General features: G+C 44.9%; 1 protein-coding gene across 2 annotated transcripts in view; it reads right to left on the bottom strand.

Annotated features, from left to right (window-relative positions):
• Positions 1-25,471, bottom strand: part of VPS26A (VPS26, retromer complex component A) — a 123,637-nt gene that overhangs the window by 26,464 nt on the left and 71,702 nt on the right. For both annotated transcript variants that reach the window (XM_029609658.1, XM_029609657.1), the window contains exons 5-8: positions 23,102-23,266; positions 7,673-7,779; positions 6,383-6,451; positions 2,397-2,539 (exon numbers count right to left, since the gene is read on the bottom strand). In XM_029609658.1, coding sequence (XP_029465518.1) covers positions 2,397-2,539; positions 6,383-6,451; positions 7,673-7,779; positions 23,102-23,266 — 484 coding nt within the window. The remainder of the gene's footprint in view (positions 1-2,396; positions 2,540-6,382; positions 6,452-7,672; positions 7,780-23,101; positions 23,267-25,471) is intronic.

Here is a 25,471-nt window from a genome sequence, read left to right as displayed (position 1 = left end):
CTTGAGCGACGGCTCGGAAAGACCCATTGACTGAGTTTGCCTCCTGAAGCCCCCTGCTTTCTGGCCAGGAAAGCCTGGTGCATCAACAACACAAACTCAGGCGAAAACCCCTCCAGGTCTCCATCCGCTGGAATGGGATCCTGAGGAGCCGGTTCAGCGCTGTCCTCCCCCACAAGGGCTAAGACTGGAGGGGAGCCCTCCTCCCTCGAGCCTCAACATGAAGACCCCCCCATCCCGGGGGAAGGGCTCAGGGCCCGACGAACTCTCCATCCCTAGGAGTAGGATAAGGGAGGGAAATCAAAACTAAAGTCTGTCTTCGCGCCCACAAGCCTGACAGACCAGGGAGAGAAAGCGAGGGCCCCTTGAAAAACCGCGCAGCCACACAGTCCAGAAGCTGAGGGGAGGAACGGAAAAAATAGAAAAAATGGCACGCTGCTGGCGGTCCGATACCAGAAAGGAGTCGAGGCCGCGATAACTTCCCCCACCGGAGCTGAAGAAAAAATGTGCGCTGAGACTGAGGCAGAAGAAAAAAATGCCGACAGGTCCGTTGCAACGCGCCACGCTGCTGAGCGCAGTGAGCCATGCCAAAATCTGGCTGGCGAAGAAAACACTTACCCCGTCCCTCCAGAGCAACCCGGAGCCCCGGGAGTTGAGGGAAAGGGGACCGGAGGGCTGCCAAACACCCCAGAGTGCCTGCAAGGCTGGCTGTCCTGACCCCTTACCTCAGCCGAAATCACAGAGGAAGTCACACTCAGTTTGGGGTTTTGTTTTTTTTTTAAACTTTACTGAGTCCTGTAGAGCAGAGAGGGTCGAAGGAGCAGCTTTGGGGGAGCAGCCACGGAGGTGAGAAACCAGGAGCCCCTGGTCTTCACACTCCGAGTGGTGACGGACGAAACCCAGACGGAGGTAACCAACCCCACGGACGTCCGGCTTCAACTGAGGGATGGCCCACGAAGGTGCCTAACACCTCAGGAAGCAATCCTGAAGAAAAAACCTGAAATTAAGAGTAAAAATCTAACTAACTAAACTGAAAAATTAACTAAGACTGCAGGTGCCTCTCTTCCAGTTGCTGGAGTCAGAGAAATACTGAGGGACTGAAGGTGGCACTCTTGTATACATGGCAGTGCCCAAAGATTTGCTCTCTGACTTCACCTGCTGGTAGGGATGCACAACCCACTTCTCTGGACTGATCCTTGTACATATAGGGAACCTACTAAGAGTCTTGCTGTGGCATTTTGTAATAGTTGTAGTGGTTTTAAGAGACATGCTAGAAGTCTTAGTAGTAAGGAATTACAGTAGTCTAGGTTTGAGGGAACCCCAGGCTGTAATGCAACAGGGTAAATCACATATATGCCAGCAATATATACGGCAAAAGTATATCTATCTATACCTATGGCAGCAGTGTAAATCGCAAGGCATTTAGGCTTCTTTACTACCAGCGCCATGGAATAAAATATCCACTAGCAGCACACTTACAACAAGCAACTGACAATTGTGCGTCTATACAAGGCGAACCCGTATGGTATGCCCAAGCAGAGGATACCCAAGTATGGGATGTTTAAATATATAAGCACATACTACGGATGCTCAAAACTTGTATGCCCAACGACGCGGCCCAGGCAGACGCGCAGGCGCGAACTGACATCGGGCACTATTTCACAGCAGGCCTGCACAGAAATAAAAAGCACGCGAATGCCACTGTGGTCCACCATGTGGCAACTCAGAAAGCCTGAGAGTTTGGCCAAGCCCAAAAGGTCACTCAACCTGCCAAAACTGCCACGACTCTCCATCCCCTCACGGAGGCAGAGGCAAACGTCGGATTGGCCTGCTGAGGCTCGGAAACCAGAATAGAAGAGAGGATGAGCGGAATCCTAACATTCTCTCTCATTTCCTTCTACTTCTCTCTCTCTCTTTTTTTTTTTTAAACAAGTAATCCCCTGTAGGGAAATGCACGTCCACCATCTGCTGGAGACAGAGATTAATGGAGGGCTGATTCAGTGCAGGGTTATATATACCTTGACATCATGTTTGCTCCGTCTCCATCTGCTGGTAGAGGTACATAACCCACTGGTATGGATCAACCTGTCTGAATGCTAAGAAACTGAATACTAGAATTTGTCCTTTCTAAAGTATTAAATGAAGGTCAGACTTATCATATGGCTCTGTGTTAAGCAGCTATTATGGCTATATTGTCTGTACTTGGAATGATGTTCTAGAATTAAAATCTTTTACAAAACTTTCCTTACAATCAAGTTTCACTTGGAACATATATTCATCTGTATATAGGATACATTTATTAGTGCCTAGGACTCTAGACAGTAATGGTTTCCCCAGTTTTATACATGTAGCAAAAATACATCAAGAAGATGAGATAAAAAATGAAGACAATGTTGTACCTGCTGTTTGAAGTACCGTCTATCTTCTTCATCTACGAGGACCAAGTTCAAAAAGTATCTCACTGAAAATTTTTTATTTACATCTCTCATTGTAGGAGTTGGATCATATCCTGCTAAGAATAATCTGATAGGAATGGATTCTCCTTTAAAAAAAATAATAAAGACCTCAGTAAGTAAAGCTGAAAAAGTGGCATGTCTAAGATACAACTATTCTTTCTGCTATCACCTTTCTACATTTCTTAAACCCCCATAGTTAAAGATTTCAAATTCATTTCATGTAGAATGTGAATTTTATTGAGAAACAATATACAGTTCTCCTATCTCATCCCATTCTGTGTCTGTATTTTTCATTACCTTTATATATGTATAAATTATATCTCATAAATATTAGGTATATTGAACGACTGCCTCAGGACAATTAGAGGCAAACACTGAATCAATAAGTATCACAAAGGAAAAATGGGCACATTAAAAGTGGGAACTATGTAACCCATATTCTAATGAACAGATTAATCTTAAATATGGCCCACTAAGTTATAAAAATTTCAAATATGTTACAAAGTCTTGGACATATCAGACCATAAAGTTTCAAAACTACATCACTTTTGAGAGTAAGTTTTGTCTCTCAAGTAAATAATGCAGTACCCTGGTCGCACAGATAACTTTATAAAAACTTGAAAACACAATTTAAAGTTCTAAAGGTATAACAGGACCTAATAATTTTTAAGTCTTCTGAAAATTCCTTCTGATGCAAAGTCTGAAAGCTGTAAAGCACATGATGTACAAATATTGTAACTGATTACATCTAAAAATATTAGCAGTAGAAATTCCTCTAAAGTTTAGCAGGGGCACTGGCCATATATGGAGTCTTTATAACCGCCATACTGCCTAAAATCATACAAAAATATATAAAAAATTCATCAACAAAAATATAAAATTTCAATGAGCTATAGGTTTATTGTATTCTATTCTGCATTAAAATATTTTAAAAGCCAAAATATTTATTGGCAAGATGTACATGTAAATGTGGGAGGCAAGGATATGACTGATTAATCATCGTATTCATGCTGCCTAACATACAATGAGAAATTACTACTTACAGATAAGTATCAGAGCTAAGGATAATTTTATTTTCCTTAGCTCTGACAGATGAATTCAGAACCGGTGGGTTATGCACCTCTACCAGCAGTTGGAGACAAAGCTGATGTCACAGTATATATACTCCTGAAGTGACATCAGCCTGCCAGTATTCTCTTCAAAAGCAACTGTGGACAGACTAGTAAAAACTTGATTAAAAACAGATAACATATATATAGAAACATAGAAATGACGGCAGAAAAAGACCAATCGGCCCATCCAGTCTGCCCAGCAAGCTCCCACACTTATTTTCCCATACTTATCTGTTTCATTATTCTTCCATACTTATCTGTTTCATCAACCATCAGGTTCAGGGCCCTTGTTGGTAACTGTTTGATTCAAATTTCCTGCCATCCCCTGTCATTGATGCAGAGAGTAATGTTGGAGTTGCATCACAGGTGAGCATAAGGCTTAAAGGTTAAGGGTCGTAGCCGCCGCATCAAGCAAGTTACCCTGATGCTTGGTTACCTAGACTGCACAGATCAATGCCTTGTTGGATGTTGTCTGATGTAAATCCTGTTTACCAGTGCATTTCTCCCTACCGCTGAAGCAAAGAGCAGTGCTGTATATGCATTCAAAGTGATGTATCAGGCCTAATTGGTTTAGGGTAGTAACCACAGTTATAAGCAAGCTACCCGCATGCTTATTTGTTTACCCAGATTGTGAAGTTCAGTCCTTGTTGGTTGTTATCTGAATGCAAATCCTCTTTTCCACATTTCCCCTTGCCGTTGAAGCAGAGAGCAATGTTGAAGTTGCATTAACTGTGCAAAGTCTTATTGAGTAAGGGTAGTAATCATCAGGTAATAGCCTCCACTCCACTACTCCACCCCCATGGCTCTTCTCTTCATTCCCATCCTCTAGCCTTTATGGATCCACAGTGTTTATCCCATGCCCCTTTGAAATCCTTCACAGTTTTAGAAAAACTTTATTAAGCAAACACAAACTTCTCAATAAACTTCTTACCTTAACCCTTATGTTGTAAATGAGTTGGTTATACACTACCTTCCTTCTTGGTCAGTGTACACTCACACCCTTCTCGTAGGCCAGCATGCTTTACAGGAGCTGCCTTCCTTCTGGAGGCTTAGGGAGCTCCTGAGGACAGCTAGGTCTGCGCTCTTATCCCAGCCCAAGCTGGGTCCCACCCTCTGAACTCTTCCCTGACCCCAAAGGGTCCCGCCCACAGAGCATTCTCTGTCTATGGAATTAAGGTAGACTAGGCTTCCAGCCTAGTCCTGCACATAAAACAGAAAGGAAACGTGGTCACTCTGTAACAATCCTTTTGAAGGTGTGATCTCCAGAAATGTATACAGCATTCAAATGGTGTCTCACTGGGGACTTAGAGGGACAATATCACTTTTTTTCTGTTGACCATTCATGACCCTATGCACCCAAGCATCCTTTGGGTTTTTGCTGTCGCCTTATCCATCTGTATGACCATCTTGAGATCTGATACAATCAACCTTAGATCCTGCTCTTGTTTTATGCATTGAAGAATTTCACCCCCTACACCAGTGATGGCGACCTCCAGTCCCTGAGTGCCACAAAGGCTTAGTAAAATCAGAGGAAGGTAATTCTTCCTGAGCCTCCAAAAAGTGCTGGCACAAGTTAGAGGGCACACCAGGCTGAGATGCCCGAATATGACAGGCAGCGCATAAGGAAAGGCATTTGGGTTTCTTAGCTATAGGGCCATTAGTCCATCAGTATGTTTAATGGGCGACTGAAGGTATGCATCCACCTGAACTCTTGCTGTAAATTTTTTTTTTTTTAATTTTATGCATCCAAAATTTAGGCATCCCAAGACTAGGCGCCCCAAACTTAAGTGCACAGACGCACCCAAATTGTGCAAACAGGATAAGATATCGCTATAACCTGGATGCCCAAACAGACGCTCATTTAAATGCTCAAAAACTGGGTGCACAACCACACGCACTGTCTGAACAGACGGTCCTGAAGAGGGCAGCCTAACGCGCAGGCAAAAGTGCGCGAAAACCCCGCCACAGCATTCCACACAGCACACAGTAAAAAAGCCTGAGCAGGGTCTAGCTGATAGAGGCTGCTCAACCCCGCCAGGCTGCCCATGTCCCTTAACCTCTCTCGGGGCGGGAAGAACGCCTGAACGATGTGTCGAGCACAGAGACCGGCAAAGGAAGAAGCCCTACACAAAAACTCTTCCTTTTTTTGTTTCTGTATTTCTTTCTTTTTTTTTTTCTTTTCCAAAACCTTACAGATAAGTATGGGAAAATAAGTGTGGGAGCTTGCTGGGCAGACTGGATGGGCCATTTGGTCTTTTTCTGCCGTCATTTCTATGTTTCTATATATATGTTATCTGTTTTTAATCAAGTTTTTACTAGTCTGTCCACAGTTGCTTTTGAAGAGAATACTGGCAGGCTGATGTTACTGCAGGAGTATATATACTGAGACATCAGTTTTGCTCCATCTCCATCTCCTGGCAGAGGTGCATATCACCCACTGGTTCTGCATTCATCTTTCTGGGTGCTAGGAAATAGCATTATTTTGGAAAGGGACTCCTAATATGTTTAAAATGCAGTCACCGCTAACTGAAATTGATCTCATTGAAAAGATTACATATTTACTTTGGGGGAAAACTGGACAAATATGATCAAACTTGGGGGAAGTACTGGAACAATTTGTATACTTGATTTATGAAGTTTTACTGTAGTACTTTGGGATTGGAAACAGACTTGTGTATGTATGAACTTTGGTAGTTCTAAATTTGTGTATTTGGATATATATTATGTATGATGCCTCTGACTTTGGGTGTATATATCATCTGTTAAATAAAAGTGAGTTAAAAATATATTTTAAAAGCCAAATATAAAAACAAATACCTTTTACTGGTGCCCCATCCATTATTTCATACTTTGCAATTGTTTCAGTTTCCGTCGTAGTGCTGGGTCCTATTCAATCACAGAAGAATTTTTGATAAACTTTTCAGTGTTTCTTGTTCTAAAAAAATGTTCTTCCCCTTTAAACTCATCAGGGCTGGCAAGAACACAATTGTGATTTTTAGTTTTACACAGTGCTGATATTAGAATATAGCACAATATATGGCAAAGTAATAAAACACTAATACGATGACTACAAAGTATATAAGTACAACAGCTAAAGGAATTTTATTCTAAGTCCCTGGCTATTGAAATGTTCATTGAAGTGGGTATGCAAGGCAGAACTTGAAAGTGGAAAGGTACTGCAAGGGAAATAGAGTTACAGAAAGTGCAGACAGAAAAGAAAAATGACCCTTTGGCTAAATATCAAAGGCTCAATTTGAACTGAATTCAGTAATCTTTCTGTACCTCTAAGCCCCAGTTAAAAACAAGCCTGGTATGTCTTAGGATGGCTTCCTCAATCACCAAATTGAGATTTTTTTTGTTAATCCATGGTTTGAATTGCCTTCTTCTACCTACAGCAAGCTCAATTTTGATCATTAATCTCTGCCACTTTAAAAGCTGGGCTGAGGTAAAGTTACATTTCAAAATGAGCTAGAACTGTACTTTTGTAAGTTTAAGTTAATTGTAGATTAGCTAAACAAAAATATTTATAGCAACATATTTTACATTTTCCAAATTACAGTAAAAGCAGAGGCAAGTGGTCAATCCCATTTTGCCACTATAAAACCTTTGGACACTTCAGCCCTATGAACTGAATTTTCAAAGGAGTTATGTGCATAAAAGTAGCAGTTTTCAAAAACCCATTTAGGTGCATAAAACCCATTTTTACACGTGCAAATCCTCCTAAGCTTGTATCTGAAGCAATGGAGGATGGAGTGACTTGCTCAAGGTCACAAGGAGCATCAGTCGGAGAAATGGGAAATGAACCCTGGCTTCCTTGATTCTTAGTAGAAGCTTCGGTTTTCCACAGTTTGGACTTTTTTTCTTTTTTTTCGGCCGCCCTGAATTTCGGGTTAGCACACACTAACCCTGAAAAATAAATTTTCCTGAAATTTCGAGAAAATGTGCTTCGTTTTTCGGGGTTGCCGAAACAGGACGAATGCACATCTCTAATTCTTAGCCTGCTGCTCTAACCACCAGGCTACTCTTCCACTCCTGGAACAATCATACAATAATTATGCAAGTTGAAATTCAGAAATGATTAATAAGAGAATTTTCTTTGTAGCTTACCTATTCCTGTAATCTCCTTTTTTATCACTTGTATCTCCATATGTTGAATTTTTATTCTTACCAAAAGAAAGTAAATTTTCCCAACAATCACATCTTTTAAGTGGTACCTTTGGACAATGCAAACAAAACCACAAATATTAAATTATCTGGGGGGAAAAGTGTGTTTTCCACTAGCAATACAAGTATCAATGCAGATATCCAGCTGTTTGTGCCCTGGGTACCTTTTTGTAACAGATCTCACAAGCCCAACAAAGAATGGGAAGTCAAAAGAAAATGAAATTATGCTCTACTTAAAATGTTTCCATACATCTTTAAAGATGAGCAACTGAAAGTTACTTTTATTTTTAGCCATACAACAGGTGTTACATGTCAGATCACTGGTTTTTCCATTTAAATAAATAACAATCAAATTTCACCACACACCATTTCATTCATGCTATCTAAGCATTGCACTTTTTGAGGTCACCATTTTAATTACATATACATTTTGCTGTAATTCAATTTTAAACGGATAATATTATTTGAATGCACAGTTGAATTTAATGCAACTTCAAAGATCATGTATGTTGAAATCATTTGTTAGGGCTCACACATGGGTGACATCATCGGATGGAGCCCTGGTCCAGAACTTTGATCTCAAAGAATCTATAGCTTTCAAACATGCCCTACTGAGCATGTGCAGATGTAATTGTCACCCTGACCCCTAGGCAGAGTCCCTCAGCCCATAATATAGATAATACATGGAGAAACCAACTCCCAGGTAAGGCGGCTGGATTTTGTGAGAACTAACATCCTGCTATCCTCAGAGAACACCTGTTACAGGTAAGCAACTCTGCTTTCTCAGAGGACAATTAGGATGGTAGTCCTCCCACATGGGTGAATCCCAAGCTATAGGGTGTCCAAGCAGGACAAGCGGGAAACCACACCATGCTGAAAGCATCACTTCTCTCTCTTTTGCCTGTGAGGCAGCCAACCCACTAAGGGGTCTAGGCGGGAAAAGAGTTGTGTTCCACAAAGAGAAAACCATAGAAAAGATGGAGACACAAAACCCTAATGCATAGCAGAGACGCCTAAGGCAGGGGAGTGATGCGAGTGCCAGCAAGAAACATACTCTGCATCATGGAAAACATAACAAGCAGGGTTTTGATTAGTAGACCCTGATGACAGTAGGTCTAGAACCTCCTGGATACAGAAAAAGTCTAGAGATGTAAACAAGAGAAGGAATCTTGGACAAAGACCACACAATTTCCTTCAGTGTTTCAAGACAATCAAAAAACCAACTGGCCCTGAGAACTCCCCAGAAAGAAACTGTGGTCCACCGACATCCAAAGGACATAATGTCTCTGCAGAAATATGCCCATGTTTGGCTAATAGGCATAATGGGCAGAAAACCCAAGCAACGCTTGGAAGAATAAATCAGCAACAATGACAGGGTCTGGGACAGACCTTACGTGCCAAAGTACCAGACATAGCTGACCATGCAGGTCAGCATCAAGAGTTTCAGGGGATGAAAGACAATCCCTGAATGGGATCGCTAGCCCAAACCCCTGAGCAGGGAGATAATTTAGACCTGAAGCTCAGTCACACTGCACCCTGTCAAGGGCAGGGCTATCCATCCTATCTATAGGATAGTTGAGGTGAGCAGGAAGACCCTTTGGGCAATCTAGTGAAGTGAGAAAAGCTAAAGGAAGTTTTGGCCAGAGCTTGGCGAAAATATAGGGGAAAAAGAGGTTCTCTTTCCTTGCAGGTATACAATAAGATATACCAGAATGCTGTAGCTTTTCCTCCCCTCCCCCCGACATTCCAACTGGAAGTCAGAAGAAGCGAAGAACACAAGGAGGCAGATTGCTGGACTTCCGGGTAAGCACAAGTCACCTGGCTGTATATCTCAACCACAAGCGAATAACTCACTGCCAATTCCAGTAGGGAGTTACCCACCGAGAGAGCCCTCAGCTTGCTTGGAACAGCTGAAGTTGAGAGCGAATTCCACAGGGAAGAAATCCAGAAACGCTCCACTAAGAGATAGGAAGCCAGGCTGCCGCAAATGTAAACCCCTGTCGAACAGGATTTCTTCATAGCCTGGAACCCCTAAAGGTACCAGGGTAGGGCAAAGGCGATTGCAAAACGGACTGCCCCGAACCTGGCTTAGTATTAATACCTAAGACATGATAGCATATACCTCCCTCAAGGAAGCACACGGTCCAGTAAATGGAACAATCGTTGCATGAACCAGGACTCCCTTATCCACAGACAGGGTTATCCCTAAAGAGCAGCACCTCTGTTGCAGGGTCCCTCGCCCCCTCCCCCAACTCCCTCAGCCATGGATATGGCAATAGGTTGAAAGGCATACTCGCCAATTAGATGGATTAGAACCATCATCACTGAGGTTAGGTCCTGCAGGCAAGAATGACTAGAATAGTGCTCCTTATCAAAAAACGTCCATTGAGTTCAGCAGGTATGAAAGGTGACTCCTGGACGGGAGAAACCCCTAACCTTCACCAGGGAGCTACTCTGGAAAGGCTCCCTCGCGAAATAGACCTGCTATGTGCCTTAGGACAACCTAAGGAGAGCACTACTGCTCGACTGGCTCTCTGATCCCATGAGGAACCGAGAGGGACCACCAGTCAGAAGCCGGGATATGCCTTCTCCAGGAAACAGTGAACAAGGGACAACCCTTGTAGGCATCCAGAGGGGAACCTATAAGAGTGGCCCTGGAACCCAGTCAAATCCCCCTTTCTGAAGGGACAGGAAAGCAACAGGAATCAGGGCCTCCCGATCCCAAAAAACCTGTCAACTCCCTAGTTGAGAGTTGAGACACAATCACTGATAGCTGAGGTTCAGCAACCAATCTGCCACTGGCAGCCACCCTCGGATGGGGAAGGCCACCACGGTAAATCAACAAAGAGTGCACAGGAAAACAGTCAGATGACTGCTGTTGCCATCCCCCAGCCCACAAGGGGATGCACCGATTCAAAGAATCGAGGCTCTGGTTAAGCGATAAACTTGCCAGGGACAAAGCCCCAGGGTTTCCCCACAAAGGGGTCTTTTGACTCAGAAGGGGTCAAATGGAGAAATTACTTACCTTATAATTTTGTTTTCCTTAGTGTAGACAGATGGACTCAGGACCAGGACCAATGGGTATAGTATGCTCCTGATAGCAGTTGGAGATGGATCAGATTTCAATCTGACTTCAACCCTAGTACATATACCCCTGCAGGACGCCATGCTCTTCAGTATTCTCTTCGAAAAGCAATTGTGGATATATGTGTGACTGAATAACTTGATTAACTTGCATAACTTAGTTAACTTAATTAACTTGAACTGGTTGATGTGGTTATAGCTGGAGACCGCCAGTGCACTCAACCGAGAAACACCAACACCCAGTAGGTATGGGTGCCCTAATTAGAGGGAAGCGTGGCTTATCTGTGTTTGTCTTGCTCTCGGGGATCGTCACCTGAGGTTTCCGTGATTGTCGGCAGCCGTGGGTGGGATGCTGAGTCCATCTGTCTACATTAAGGAAAACAAAATTATCAGGTAAGTAATTTCTCCATTTCCTAGTGTGTAGCAGATGGACTCAGGACCAATGGGATGTAAAAAAGCTACTCCCGAACTGGATGGGAAGCTGCTCGTGGCTCATTTAGTACTGCCCTTGCGAATGCTGTGTCCTCCCGAGCCTAAACATCCAGGCGGTAGAACCTAGAGAAGGTGTGGATGGAGGACCATGTTGCTGCCCGACAGATCTTGGCGGGTGACATCCAGTTGGTTTCCGCCCAGGACACTGCCTGGGCTCTAGTGGAATGGCCTTGACTTGTATAGAGGTGGGGGCTTGCCTGCCTTTACGTAGGCTGCCTTGATAACTTCTTTGATCCAGCGGGCTATGGTTGCCCGCGAGGCCACTTCCTCTTGTTTCTTCCAGCTGTGAGGGACAAATAGGTGGTCCGTCTTTCGTACGGATTCCGCCCTTTCCAGGTATCGAACTAGGAGTCTGCCGATGTTAAGGTGGCGAAGGCGGCGAGATTCTTCCCAGACCTTATGCTCGTCTGGCAATGGCAGAGAGATGGTTTGGTTTAGATAGAAGGGAGAGACCATTTTTGGGAGGAAAGAGGGGACTGTGCGCAGCTGTATGGATCCCGGTGTGAACCTGAGGAACGGTTCTCGACAGGGCAGTGCTTGAATCTCGGAGATGCGACGGGCCAAACAGACTGCCTCTAGAAATGCAGTCTTCAATGTTAGTAGTCAGAGGGACAGACCGCGGATGGGTCTGAAGGAGGCTCCCGCAAGGAAATCTAGGAATAGATTGAGATTCCATAGAAGCACCGGCCACTTTAGGGGTGGACAGATCTGTTTGACCCCTTTCAGGAAGCGGGAGACGTCCGGGTGAGAGGCTAGGCTGCCGCCCTCCACCTTGGCTCTGTAGCATGCCAACGCAGCCACCTGCACCTTGATAGAATTGAGAGGCAACCCCTTCTGTAAGCCGTTCTTCAGGAATTCCAGAATCGTGGGAATTTTGACTGTCCGTGGGGAGGATGTCGCGGTCTTCACACCAGGTTTCGAATATTCTCCATATCCTTATGTTAGAGATGTGGAAAACTTGCGCGCTCAGAGCAGGGTGTCAATCACTGCCCCCGAGTATCCGCTCTTCTTCAGGTGAGCCCTCTCAATGGCCAGACCGTAAGAGAGAATAGAGTTGGGTCTTCGTGGAGGATTGGGCCTTGTTGAGGAAGATCCCTGTGCGGAGGTAGAGGGAGAGGGCTCCCTATCAGTAGTCTTCGCATGTCTGCGTACCACGGCCTTCGTGGCCAGTCCGGGGCCACTAGAAGTACTGGTCCCCAGTGGTGTTCTATCTTGCGTATGATTCCGCCCAGTAGCAGCCACGGAGGGAAGGCGTATAGAAGGATTTCCTGTGGCCAGGCCTGGATGAGGGCATTGATCCCTTAGGATTGTGGTTCTCTGTCTGCGACTGAAGGAGTTGGGAACTTGTGTGTTGGACCGAGTTGCCAGGAGGTCCATGGCTGGTGTTTCCCTGAGGTTTACTATCAACTGGAAGGCTGTGGCCATTCCCCTGGGACTAGACTTTCGCTGCTGAGGTAGTCCGCAGCGATGTTGTCTCTTCCCGTGATGTGGGTGGCTGAGATCTCTCGTAGGTTTGATTCCACCCATGCCATTAGGGGGTCTATTTCCAGGGACTCCTGTTGGCTCCTGGTTCCTCCCTGGTGGTTGATGTAGGCCACTGTTGTGGCGTTGTTCGATATGACTGACCGATTCGCCCTGCAGTCTGTGACTGAACCATAGGCAGGCTAGCCTGACTGCTCGTGCTTCCAGTCGGTTGATGTTCCATCCCGACTCTTCCTTGTCCCATTGCCCCTGGGCAGTCAGTTCCTGGCAGTGGGCTCCCCACCCTCGTAGGCTCGCATCCGTGGTGAGAAGGATCCAGGTCAGCGGGGATAGCCTTACTCCCTTGCTCAGATGGTCTTCTTATAGCCACCACTGTAGCTGAGTTCGAACTTCCTCCGGGAGCTGGAGGCGGGCGGAGTAGTTCTGGGACATCGGATTCCATCGTGACAATAGGGAACACTGTAGGTGTCGCATGTGTGCTCTTGCCCATGGAATCACTTCCAGTGTGGATGACATGAGGCCGAGGACTTGGAAGTAGTCCCACACCTTGGGGCGAAGACTGCTTAACAGGTTTTGCAATTGGTTCATCAGTTTTGTTCTCCTTGTAGGAGTCAGAATGACCTTGTCTTGTCTGGTGTTGAACCGGACTTGCAGGTATTCCAGAGATTGGGAGAGCTGCAGACAGCTCTTGTTCATGTTGACCACCCACCCGAGGTTCTCCAATAGAGTTTTGACTCTGGTGGTCGCCTGATGACTTTCCTCTGGGGATTTTGCCCTGATCAGCCAGTTGTCCAGGTATGGGTGTACGAGGATTCCTTCTTTCCTTAGTGTCGCCATCGCTACCGCCATGATTTTGGTGAATGTTCGGAGTGCTGTGGCTAGCCCGAAGGGTAGTGCCTGGAACTGGTAGTGGTGGCCCAGGTTCGCGAAGCGTAGAAAGTGCTGATGCTCGTGGTGGACCAGGATGTGTGGGTAGGCTTCTGACAGATCCAGATGTGAGAAATTCTCCCGGCTGTATCGCTCTTATGACCGAGCGTAGGGTTTCCATGCGGAAGCGAGGGACCCTCAGGTGGCGGTTGACGGACTTGTGGTCCAGGATGGGTCGGAACGTACCCTCTTTCTTGGGAACAATAAAATAGATGGAATAGTCCCTGGAATTTTGTTGCATGGGCACCGGCGTTATGGCCTTTGAGGCAAGCAATTTGGTCAGCGTGGTTTCCACTGCCATCCTCTTGGAGGGGTCGTGGCAGGGAGATTTCACAAATTTGTCTGGGGGGATATTGTGGAAGTCCAGATAATATCCCTCTCGAAGGATGGTTAGGACCCACTTGTCCGAACTTATCTCGACCCATCTTTGGTAGAATAGGGCAAGTCTGCCCCCTATGGCTTCTTCCTGTGGATGGGTCGGCTGATTTTCATTGCAGGGTGCGGCTGGGGCCTGGACCAGAGCCGGCTCCCCTTTTGTTGTGCTTGTTCCAAAAGGACTGGCCCCTGCCTGCGGAGCGAGATGTTTGATATGTACTCTTGAACGGTTTGAAGCGCTGTGATCCTCTGCCCTTAGATGTTCGGGGAGAGGGGCGCTGGCTTCCCTTGTTCTTGTCCTCAGGTAGCCGCGGTAGTGGGGATTCGCCCCATTTGTCAGCTAACTTCTCCAGTTCGCTTCCGAACAGGAATGTTCCCTTAAAAGGCATTCTCATGAGTCTAGTCTTGGACGTCAGGTCGGCTGACCAGCTTCGGAGCCAGAGTTGCCTTTTGGCTGCCACAATGGAGGAAACGCCTCTGGCTGCAGTGCATACCAGGTCGGAGGTCGCATCCGTGAGGAATGATACTGCTGGTTCTAGTGCTTCGACGGGTGTGGTGGCATTCCTGGTCTTAGATAAGCAGGCGCGTGTCACCACGGCACAGCAGGCCGCGATCTGTAGTGATATAGCTGAAACGTCGAATGACTGTTTGAGGATGGATTCCAGACGTCTGTCCTGGGCATCCTTGAGTGCCGTTCCTCCCTCGACTGGGATGGTAGTGCACTTTGAGACAGCGCAGACCATGGCATCCACTTTGTGGAGTGCCAGGAGATCTTTCGCAGTGGGGTCCAGGGAATACATGGCTGCCAGGGTCCGTCCCCCTTTGAAAGTAGCCTCCGGAGACTCCCATTCCAGGTCAATCAGCTGTTGGACGGCTTGCAGCAAAGGGAAATGGCGGGAGGCCTGACGGAGTCCCTCAAGGAGGGGGTTCGTCTTCGGTTCCCCTGTGGCACTTGTGCCTGGGATAGCAAGCTCTTTCAGCTGTGCGCCACGAGGTCTGAAAGCTCGTCTCTGGCGAAGAACCGCCTCATGGTTCGGTAAGGTTCCGTTCCTGGAGGGATTTCTCCTTCCTCCAGGGAGTCTTGATCCTCGTCCGAGGTGTTCGTATCACCAGTGTTGGGGCTTTTGGGCGCGAGAGGCACATCTCTGGGTTTAGAGGGTCCCGGGATGTTAGGGTCCTCTAGGGGAAAGCTGTGGTTGTGTCATCGGGGGCGCCGGTTGCATGTGGACAAAGTATGTAGGCCTTTGAAGAATTCTACCCAGGAGAAAGATGCTGGGTCCAATTTGAGAGGCGCTGTATCCCCGGGAGCCCGTTTGAAGGAGGCTCTCTGCTGGGGGTAGCGAGGTCTGGTGTACTGAAGGGGGATCCGGATCCAGTACTGGCTGGGGAGGGGCCTTGATCTGGTTCATCCAGAGTCTCCTCACACTGTAGACACAGGGCTGTGGCCTCTTCATGCTGCACAGCTCTAATATGGCATGCTGGGCAGAGGACCTGAGACTTAAGCTTCTTGTCCGGTAGTGCTATGGTTTGTGCGCGTAGGATTGTTGAAATCTCCGGTTTGTGCATTCAATTCTAAGCCGGGAGGCTTAGTTATGCGCTCCGGGTGTGCCAAAGTTGTGCGCCACTGTGCGCAGGGGGTTTACTTATACGCCTGGCACAGTTGAGTGTGTGGCTGTGCACCCGGCGCCCTCGTGCGCATCGCTGGGCACACTGCACTTATGCACGCGCTGGTGTGCGCACAAGTGAATTTGTGCACACGGCCTGCCTATGTGTGTATGGATCGAATCGGCAGACAGGGTGGCGATCAAGCAAAAATGGCGATGACGACCACACGAGCAATATGGCGACCGCCTCGGAGGATCTCCATGTGGGAGGACCCTCGTATCGGACGGGGGTCTAGCCCGGATAGGGCTGATCAACCTGGTAGCACTGACACCAGCTGGCGATTGGTGCGGCTCTTCCAGCCTCTGAGACCGGAGACTTTTAGGAAGTTTTCTACCTTACCGTGTCTCGGCGTTTCCCGGTCTCGTTCCAGGCGGTCTCCGGCTGTGGGGGGAGAGGGAAAGGTACCTTCACCGCCGCGCTCAAAGTTGCACCCGCTGCCTCTCAGCCGCACCCGATGTCGGGGGACTAAGTCCACGCCGGGAACCGGCTGCCAGACTGAGGCTTACCTCTGAGGGATCGCAGAAATCACCTCAGGAATTCTCTACTGGGGAAGGGAGCAGTAGGTATCACCGCAGAAGAACGGGGCTCATCTTTAGAGATACGTGTTGCTTCTGTAGGCTTGTATGAACAGCCATGTTTTGAGTTTTTGTTTGAATTTTTTGGGGCAGAGTTCTTGTCGTAGATCAGGGGGCATGGTATTCCATAAGGTGGGTCCAGCAATAAATAGGGAGCGTTCTTTTGTGGACGTAAGGGCAGAGCCCTCTTTAATAATGCTCTCCAGGAAGCATTGGAGAATTTTGGGTGTGTAGGCTTAGTTAGGCCGCAGTAGTTAGAGGTTGGGGGGAGGAAGGGGGGCTGGGACAAGTCAGGCACTGTCCTCTGTGGCAGGGGTACCCGAATCGGTAGGCACCTTGGGGGTGGATGCCAGGGATTTGGGCGAACTGCATGTCCTATGGGGTGGTACAGGTTGCCCAGTTGTTGTTGCCCCCTTGCTTGGATACAAAGTGGGGGGCTAGAGGCAGCTGTCTTGCTGTGATAAGGCGGTCGGTGGTTCTATATACGGACAGGAGTTTGCAGTATTCGTATGTAGCTCGGGTACTGTACTAGTCTATAAAAGCTGTAGCCTGTTTTTTCCCCAAATACATTTCATAGTGTTTTTTATGACTGTAAGAACATGCCATACTGGGTCAGACCAAGGGTTCATCAAGCCCAGCATCCTGTTTCCAATAGTGGCCAATCCAGGCCTTAAGAGCCTGGCAAATACCCAAAAACTAGGTCTATTCCATGCTACTGTTGCTAGTAATAGCAGTGGCTATTTTCTAAGTCAACTTAATTAATAGCAGGTAATGGACTTCTCCCTCCAAGAACTTATCCAATCCTTTTTTAAACACAGCTACACTAACTGCACTATCCACATCCTCTGGCAACAAATTCCAGAGTTTAATTGTGCGGTGAGTGAAAAAGAACTTTCTCTGATTAGTTTTAAATGTGCTACATGCTAACTTCATGGAGTGCCCCCTAATCTTTCTATTTTCTGAAAGAGTAAGTAACTGATTCACATTAACCTGTTCTAGACCTCTCATGATTTTAAACACCTCTATCATATCCCCCCTCAGCTGTCTCTTCTCCAAGCTGAAAAGTCCTAACCTCTTTAGTCTTTCCTCATAGGGGAGCTGTTCCATTCTCTTCTCTGTACCTTCTCCATCGCAACTATATATTTTTTAAGATGCGGCGGCCAGAATTGTACACAGTATTCAAGGTGTGGTCTCACCAAGGAGCGATAGAGGCATTATGACATTTTCCATTTTATTCACCATTCCCTTACTAATAACTCCCAACATTGTTTGCTTTTTTGACTGCCAGAGCACACTGAACCGATGATTTCAATGTGACACCTAGATCTCTTTCTTGGGTGGTAGCTCTAATATGGAACCTAACATATTGTGTAACTATAGCATGGGTTATTTTTCCCTATATGTATCACCTTGCACTTATCCACATTAAATTTCATCTGCCATTAGGATGCCCAATTTTCCAGTCTCACAAGGTCTTCCTGCAATTTATCACAATCTGCTTGTGATTTAACTACTCTGAACAATTTTGTATCATCTGCAAATTTGATTACTGCACTTGTCATATTTCTTTCCAAATCATTTATAAATATATTGAAAAGTACGGGTCCCAATATAGACCCTTGAGGCACTCCATTGCCCACTCCCTTCCACTGAGAAAATTGCCATTTAATCCTACTCTCTGTTTCCTGTCTTTTAGCCAGTTTGTAATCCACGAAAGGACATCGCCACCTATCCCATGACTTTTTACTTTTCCTAGAAGCCTCTCATGAGGAACTTTGTCAAATGTCTTCTGAAAATCCAAATATACTACATCAATCGTTCACCTTTATCTACATGTTTATTAACTCCTTCAAAAAAGTGAAGCAAGACTTGCCTTGGGTAAAGCCATGCTGACTTTGTTCCATTAAACCATGTCTTTCTATATGTTCTGTGATTTTGATATTTAGAACACTTTCCACTATTTTTCCTGGTACTGAAGTCAGGCCAATTGGTCTGTAGTTTCCCGGATCGTCCCTGGAGCCCTTTTTAAATATTGGAGTTATATTACCCACCCTCCAGTCTTCAGGTACAATGGATGATTTTAATGATAGGTTACAAATTTTTACTAATAGGTCTGAAATTTCATTTTTTAGTTCCTTCAGAACATGGGGTGTATACCATCCGGTCCAGGTGATTTACTACTCTTCAATTTGTCAATCAGGCCTACCACATCTTCTAGGTTCACCGTGATTTGGTTCAGTCCATCTGAATCATTACCCATGAAAACCTTATCTGATACATGGTCTATTCCATGCTAGACACAGCCCTAGCATCCTGGCATAGCCTCACAGAAGACATTGCCAACAAACTATGCCCAATCTCCGAACGTATCATAAACACCGCAGCTAAACCCTCTAAGCCATGGTACACCCAGGAGCTAAAAACCCTAAAAGGCAATCTCAGACAAAAAGAAAGAAAATGGTGCAAGGACCCAACCCCGCAACATTCCTCCATATACAAAACAGCCTTACACACATATAGACAGTCTACCCTCAAACATAAGCGAGACTTCTATGGTAAAAAAATCCATGACTATAATTTCAACCCCAAAGTTCTTTTCTCCTACGTCGCCAGCCTCACCACCCCTGTCCCCCCCACTATCCCAGATTCCGAGGCCGTGGCCAAATGTGAAGAACTGGCCAACTATTTCCAAAGCAAAATCTCCAACCTTCTCTCCAGATTTCCCCCACCAACCCTTCCCCCCCTACTAACCCACCCTTGATCCCCTCCCTGTCCCAACCTTCAATGGCCACAATGGATCTTACTTCCTCTAAAGAAATTACAGGCCTCCTTCGAAAACTTAAGCCTGCCTCTCATCCCAACGACACCATTCCCACCAAAGCGCTAATAGCCATTCCCAACAGCATATCCAGCACCATAGCTGAGATTATCAACTGCTCCATCACCCACGGGATAGTCCCAGATTCCCTCAAACACGCTGTTGTCAAACCCCTCCTCAAGAAACCCTCCCTAGACCCGAAAGACCCTTCCAACTTCCGCCCCATTTCCAATCTCCCTTTTATCTCCAAACTTATGGAAAAGGTGGTAAATTCACAACTCATGGACTACCTAGAAAACCATGATATTCTCCATGTCTCCCAATTTGGATTCAGGAAGCACTTTAACACCGAATCCTTACTGCTCTCCCTCACTGACTATCTTCTCAGAGGTCTGGGACAAGGCCACAGTTACCTCCTCGCCCTTCTTGACATATCAGCGGCCTTTGACACCATCAGCCACCACCACCTCCTGACACGGCTAGAAAGCATCGGCATCTCAGGAATAGCTCTAGCTTGGTTCAAATCCTCTCTCTCTAACAAAGTTCTCTGTCAAAATTGGAAACAACCTATCTGCCTCATATCCCCTACAACAAGGAGTCCCGCAAGGCTCATCACTCTCTTCTACCCTATTCAATATTTACCTCACTCCTCTCTGACCTTAAACTCAAATTCTACCTTTATGCTGATGATGTACAGATCATCATTCCCATTCACAACTCCATATCTGACGCCCTGGAGCACTGGGAAAAGTGCCTTGCAGCCATCAACGCCCTCCTCACCAACCTTCAGCTTGCTCTCAACACCAACAAAACGGAACTCCTCCACATCTCCTCGCACCCCCCTGACCTCCTGCCTAACGACCCTAAACTTAACCTCCTCACAGCTCAACCTTCCGTTAGAGACCTCGGAGTCCTTCTTGATCCCAATCTAAGTATGAAACCTCACATCAATTCCATCCTCAAAACTGGCTTCTTCAAGCTCAATGTGCTAAAGAAACTCAGACCCCTGCTCTACGCCCATGACCTCCGCACAGTGATCCAAACCCCCCCCCCCCCAAGCCTGTATTATTTTCGGCACCAGGATTTCATTGGGTGGATGGCCCTCCCTGATGATGTCTTCAGCAAAAGAGGCAAGGGGGGAATTGTGAGCGTCTTCGTCACGACGGTTGATATCATGAGGTACTGGCGGTATTAGTCATCTTTTGCTGCTGACCGCGTTCCCACCCACTCTCCCTTGGTTAACAGTTGGGTAATCTGGGCAGTTAGCGGATTATGTTAGTTAGCAAATTATCTATACATTATGTATGTATATATTATTGCAGCTGGGGAGGGGGTGGGGGTACCCGAGGCAGTAGGCACCATGGGGGTGGATGCCAGGGATTTGGGCTAACTACATGTCCTACAGGGCGGTACTGGTAGCTCTGGTGGGCATAGGTTGCCCAGATGTTGTGGTCCCCTTGCTTGGATACATGGCAGGGGGCCTGGGGGCAGAGGCTGTCTTGCTGTGACAAGGCAGATGGTGGTTTGATGCCTGGACAGGGGTTTGCAGTATTTATATGTGGTTCGAGTACTGAGGCAGATTAGTTTGTGTTACTAGTCAATAAAAGCTGTGGCCTGTTTTTTCCCCAAATATGTTTTGTGGTGGGGTTTGTTTTTTTTTTTTTAGGAAGGTATTCTTGCTTTGTGGGTTTATGCATTGATGGCTGGTTGGAGGGTGTGGGAGCAGGGTGATGCGAGCTGCCAATGTTAATACCTGTGAGCCAAGAAAATCCACTAAAGTATTTCTGAAACCCTGTAGATAATGATTCAAGCATAGCTCAAATAATTTATTTATTAATCCTCACTATCCGTTGGGTTTATTAAATCTTTGGGAGCAGGCGTATGAGCAGATTACGTGGGGTAGCCTGTGCACATACCCCTGAAAGAAACCATTAAACAGAAAGAAGTAACAGCCTAAAAAAGCAACTGAAAATGGAGTGCCAAATCTTCAGTAAGTAATTATTCCGAGATAAATACCTCAAGAGGTATCAATAATGCACAAAGCCAAACATTTTTCAGAGAAAATAATCCCCTAGAAAAAGAAGTGGTAAGAGCCTTAACATGGGTGTACTCGGAAACAACATTAAGAAATATTTTTTTCACAGAAAAGGTGAACGTATCTCCCCTTCTGGGGGAGATGGTAGATACAAAGTTACAGAATTCAGAAAACCATGGGATAAGCACAGAGGATTCATGATTATGAAGTGAGGGAAAAGCAAAGACCCACTGAGGTTTGGGGCACTGCAGCAGGTAGAGAGTTGGGCAGACTAGATTAAGCTTGAGGTCCTTATTTGTCGTCATATTCTTTGTTTTTATGTCTTGCTTCTGAGTTGATCTCTTCTCCCCCCCCCAATCATGGTGATACAAAGTCCCTTAGTCTCTGAAAACAACATCCCAATAATGTTCTCTGTACTAACTAGCTTTAGATTAGGTAATTAGCACAATCAGTATCTGTAATAATTAGTATTATATCAGAACCCATAAGAATAATTTTTGTAATTTGGCACAAAAGAGACCTCCCGAACTTGGAAACTGGAAAGAAGAACAGATTAGTAAACAGCAAGATGAAACTTTAGTCAAGATGAAGCAAAGCAAGTGGTAACAAATGAGGAAGAAAATGAGGTACATGTAAACTAAGCAATAAGGACCCCAAAGCAAATGATGAGAACTTGGGAATAAAGATCTGAAAAAGCAGATGAAGCACTCAGAAACAGAAGAAAACTTGTATGAGGAACTAGGAAGAAAATGAGGACCTTGTAGCTGTCTATACCTCATCTCTGCTGCAGCTATGATGAGTGTCGATTTGCTTTGTGAATAAAGCTGTAATATTCTAAAGTAGCAAAAAGAACAAGTATGCTTCTGTTACTATATTGGATATGGCTCATAAGGGGATTCTGGTTATACCTCGACCCAACTGCTGCCATTAAGTACAATGAAGAAATGAAAAGCAGAAATGTCCTGTATGAAGAGATACATTTCAACACAAACAGATGCACCCACACTGAGAAGTTGCTACATCATGCATTTGTGGTTTGTTCCTATTTTCATTCTTTTTTTTTTTTTTGGTCCAGTGATTTCCTCCAGTTAATATAGGCTCCCAGTTTAATTAGAACTAGCCACTGTTGTGCTACAATGCTATGAGCCTTCATTCACAACTACCTGGGGATTTTCCTCCTATCCCCTTCTCAATACACATCCCAGTCATTGAAGTAACAGTCCTGAGCTCTTTCCAAAAACTTAAAATCATGAGCCCTAATTCTGGCCACTAGGTGTAACTTTCAAAGTGACTGACTCCCTCCCCAGAACCTCCAGCCCTGGCCAGCCCAGGGAACAGAAGACCTGACCATCAAACCCAAGTCTCCCACATGGCAGTGTGCATCACTGTTGCTGTCAGGGGCAAACTTTCTATTTTCTGTCTTGAACAAAAATGTTCTCCATGTAAACTACAATGCAGTATTAATTAGTAATGTGCATTCATTCTGCTTTATTTTATGCATGCATATTTTTTACGTACACAAAGTGTACTTAGTACATAACATTTATTTTATGCACAGAAATATGACTTTAGATGCAAAACAAAAATGTTGACAAAATGGTGACAGAAAAAGAGAACAATACAATATGACCTGAATAAAATTTTTCTTGTGACACCCCTAATATTAATCCCCATCCTAAACAAAATATGTATAACTGATTGCATTTTGATACTCAAGGAATTACTTTTTATTCAGGATTTCTAAATGTTCATTTTTTTTAAACTATAATATATAAGCATTAACTCGCTTTTATTTTGGTAAAAGTTTTAAAAGTTATATAGCTAAATGTATGTTATGTATATTACTTAGTCTGATTTTCTATGTACTATGATGTAAAATAATCACTTCAAATGGCATCATTTCACTGCAAAGCACTTACTTAGATTTATTGTACTCAAATTCTATATGCAGGCAGTCTTCTATGCCCACTTCCATTTTAATAGAGTTGTTAACATCTGGGTACGTAGCAAGCTGATGAACAATAAGATCATACTCCTTTACCAGGTCTGTTAGTCTCCTTACTACTGTCACTTTAAGAAAATACCTATAAAAAATAAAAAAAAAACCCTTAGTAAACAACCTTAATCACATTGATTTTTAAGACTTCATTAACAACCAGAAAAGATTTGGCAACTCTGTATTTTGTGTAAGCCAGTTATCTCGATGTTATAATTAAAAATATTTGTTGTTTATAATTTGAAAGCAATAAATAAAGAATTTAGAAGATTTGGCAACTCAACTCTATATGGAGCGAACCGAAGATACAATGAGCGGGAAAATGTTTTAATTTTAAAATGTAGGACTTCTCATTGGCTTTAGTCACATAAGCAATCTTCTAATCACTAGTATTCCAAAACAATATTTACAAACTTAAGTTAGATTAGCAGCCTTGCTTAAATTGTGACAAGGAAATTAACTTTCTTTTAATTCTGGACTGGGTTAGTGGCCTATATCCACTACTAATCCAGAATATATGTCTTTAAATAAGGATGCATTTCCAGAGACTGGTTTAACAAGACATAAACAGATACTTGCAATGCTCTACAGTAGTGGAGTGACAGTTCACAGGTTACAGTGCATAAATGACTTGCTCGAGATGACACAAAGCAGTAGACTAGACTAAAGTATCAAACTTGAGTCTCCACTTTCATAGATCTGTGCTACATTGCCAAAAGTATTATAAATGAATGTCCATAGTTTGTGGTGACATGCTGGTAAGCCTTGATGAATTATTTTGGCCACAAGACTATTACTTATTTCAGTAGCGCTACTAGATATTACACAGTGCTGTAAAGATACAAGACCACTCACATTCACCTCTCTCTAGCAGAAAGATGTCTATCAATTAAATGTGGGTGGCAAAGTCTACCAGTCCCTAAATTCAACAAACAAAATCTCCAACCTTTACCAGTCTAAGTTCCATTACAAGTAACGTTTGATGGCATAATTTGGCTTATGCTTGCAACAGTAGACTGCACAGACATATTCTGTAAAGGGCATACAAAGGTTTCACGTAGAGTGTATTTTAAGAGACCATACATGTTTGAAGTACTCAGAAATCCTTGCCATTTCCAAGAGATTATTTGGGAATGCCACCAGCAACATATATTTAAAACAAAAATCACCTAAAGCAGCGGTTCTTAACCAGTGCGTCGCCAAGCACATGCAGGTGTGTTGCCACACTTCCCGATCCCCTGCTGGCCCAGCTGCTCCTCCTGCTCCAGCAAAATGGAACTCTTCCTCCACCCGGGCGGCAGGAGAGCTGGAGTCAGTGGAACTCGCAGCACGGTCTCTTTTTCCTGCCCCCATGGCCCAGAAGAGGAAGTGAAGAGCAGCGGCCACCACGCAGGAAGAAGAGACCCTGTTAGGTAAAGTCTCTGCAGAGTCGGCCCAAAGAAGAGCAGCAGCATCAGCCCGGAGCAAAACGAGGAGCAATATCAGCCCCCACGGTCGATGGGACTCCTTTCTCGAGGCCACGAGGGCTGGAAGAGGAGGAGTCTGTTGCTGCTGCTAGTTCGGTGGAGAGAAAGGGAGTGAGCAAGCGTGTGTGTGTGTGTGTGACAGCATGTATGTAAGTGTGTGATTAAGAACCTGTTCATGTGATTAAGAGTATGCATGTAAGTGTGATTGAGAACCTAAGTGTAAGTGAGAGCATGTGTATATATGATTAAGACTGTGTCTGAGAGAGAGCATGCATGTAATTGTGTGGCTGAGAGCCTATGTAAGTGAGTGAGTGAGCGAGCCAGCAATTATGTAAATGTATGTGACTGAGAGAAAAGGGGAAATTTGCAAACAACCCCCCTCCTCCTAATTCACAACAACTCAGAGCACCTGGAAATAGAACGTATGGAAAACAGAGCAATTTTTAATTCTTATTATTTTAAATTATTGGGTCTTTGTGTCTGCTGTTTTGAAATATTTTATTGGTGTCTAGAAAATGTTTTTATATGAGTTTTTAATTATTGGATATTCATCAGCTTCTTTGAAATAATCTGTTCTTTTTATTTGTATGGTTTTACTGCTATTGATTTTATATTTCTTGCTTTATTTTATGAGGACTGGTGATTTCTTTTTTTCCTTTATTGCACTGCATACAGAGACTCTGGCTTGTTGCGGTTTCCAGTTCAGTTTTTCATTGCATGTTTCTATTTATGCTTTATGGTCTCTTTATTCTTTGTTAGGTGAGCATTTGCACATGTGACCAAGGTGAGGTGTTCAGCTGGCATGTACTTTCTGGATAGGGCTCTAG

Source organism: Rhinatrema bivittatum, chromosome 7 (assembly GCF_901001135.1).
Source record: "Rhinatrema bivittatum chromosome 7, aRhiBiv1.1, whole genome shotgun sequence".
Taxonomy (NCBI): Eukaryota; Metazoa; Chordata; class Amphibia; order Gymnophiona; family Rhinatrematidae; genus Rhinatrema; species Rhinatrema bivittatum.
The sequence above is the reverse complement of the archived record's forward strand: the minus strand, read 5'-3'. Positions and strand labels throughout refer to the sequence as shown.